This window comes from Seriola lalandi, unplaced genomic scaffold, assembly GCF_002814215.2.
Source record: "Seriola lalandi dorsalis isolate HSWRI2012SDOR001 ecotype SW California unplaced genomic scaffold, Sedor1 jcf7180002050282, whole genome shotgun sequence".
Taxonomy (NCBI): Eukaryota; Metazoa; Chordata; class Actinopteri; order Carangiformes; family Carangidae; genus Seriola; species Seriola lalandi.
The window spans coordinates 17,326-18,652 of record NW_019520835.1 but is presented as its reverse complement, the minus strand read 5'-3'; the positions used below and the strand labels follow the sequence as shown (position 1 = coordinate 18,652).

The window sequence follows — 1,327 nt, the reverse complement described above, 5'->3', positions numbered from 1 at the left end:
TTCTCCCCAGATGCCCCCAAGGACACCTCAGCGTCCATCAGTCCCTCAGGTTTGGTGTCAGCAGGTAGCTGGGTGAACCTGACCTGCTCCAGCAGAGCCAACCCTCCTGTCAGCCGCTTCACCTGGTTCAAGAAGAGCACAGGTGGAGACCTGAGCGTATCTGAAGGAGCCTTTTACACTTTCAATGTCACAGATAAGGGAGTTTATTACTGTGTGGCCACCAATGATGTCGGAAATCAGACGTCACCTGAGATCCATCTGTCTGTTGAAGGTAGGTGAGTCAGTACAGTTACTTCACTGAATCCACTCATCCTCATGTGGCTCCTGTCACCTAGCAACCTTGACTTCTTTCACAAAACCATAGCTGTGTCTCAATTAAGGGCCTTTGAAGACCAAATAGGACATAGTGGCACGACAGGGCCGTCCCAGTTTGAAGGCTCCTTCAAATGCATCCTTCTTTTCCTGGGCAACAAAGGATCCAACTGTTGGATCCCAAGATTAATTGTGCGCCGGTAATAAAAGCGAACAACGATGACAGAGAACCTGAGATTACAGTTTTAAATGTAAGTGTTGGGTTGCAGTTCAGGTACAACTGTTAAAACCAAGAGACTTAAAACCTAAAGTTTTTGTAAAAAAAAAAATGTACGTGTTGTCTAGGTTGCTAGGTGATAGGAACCGCGCTTTGCAACGCAAGGGCGGGAAAAGGTATGAAAGGCCAAACCTTCGCAGACCACGTCCTCTGAAGGATGCGGCCCCTGAATCGGGACACAGGTCTTGATGTCTTTATTATTTATCTATATTATTTTTATTACTGACACGCAATGAATCTTGGGATAGGTTGGGTGACGAAGGATCCAATGAGTGGATCCTTCGTCACCCAGGAAAAAAAGGAGACTTTTGAAGGAGCCTTTGAGTCTAGTTGACTTCCAATGCATTGGGAGCACTTTGCATGTGAAATGGTGCCTTAACTAAGCTGAACTTCAGTAATGGTCACATCAGTATTACCCATTATACACTATATCATGTCTTCTTTTATTCTTCTGGTATTTTATAGTGGTCTTGTTTTTCTATCAGGAGAGTCTCTACCATGGGGACCGGTTCTTGGAGGAATCGTTGGGATCATCGTTCTCGTCTGTTTGATCGTCTGTGTTTGGCGAGTATCACAAATCAAAGCAAAGCTGCACATCCAATAATATCTGCTCCTCATCAGTCCTGACACTTTACTGGCACTTTGTATATTTGACCTAAAACTCGGTGTGATTCATCTAACAGCCTCTTGTGTCTTCCAGCTGGTTGAAGTCAACACGTCCAACTGCACGACAGACTC

At 45.1% G+C, this 1,327-nt stretch overlaps 1 protein-coding gene across 1 annotated transcript in view; it reads left to right on the top strand.

The window, feature by feature from the left end:
- The window catches only part of LOC111649284 (B-cell receptor CD22-like), a 4,242-nt gene that overhangs the window by 2,203 nt on the left and 712 nt on the right, over nt 1-1,327 (top strand). Inside the window, exons 3-5 of the mRNA XM_087171920.1 lie at nt 11-271; nt 1,075-1,180; nt 1,290-1,314. Coding sequence (XP_087028046.1) covers nt 11-271; nt 1,075-1,180; nt 1,290-1,314 — 392 coding nt within the window. The remainder of the gene's footprint in view (nt 1-10; nt 272-1,074; nt 1,181-1,289; nt 1,315-1,327) is intronic.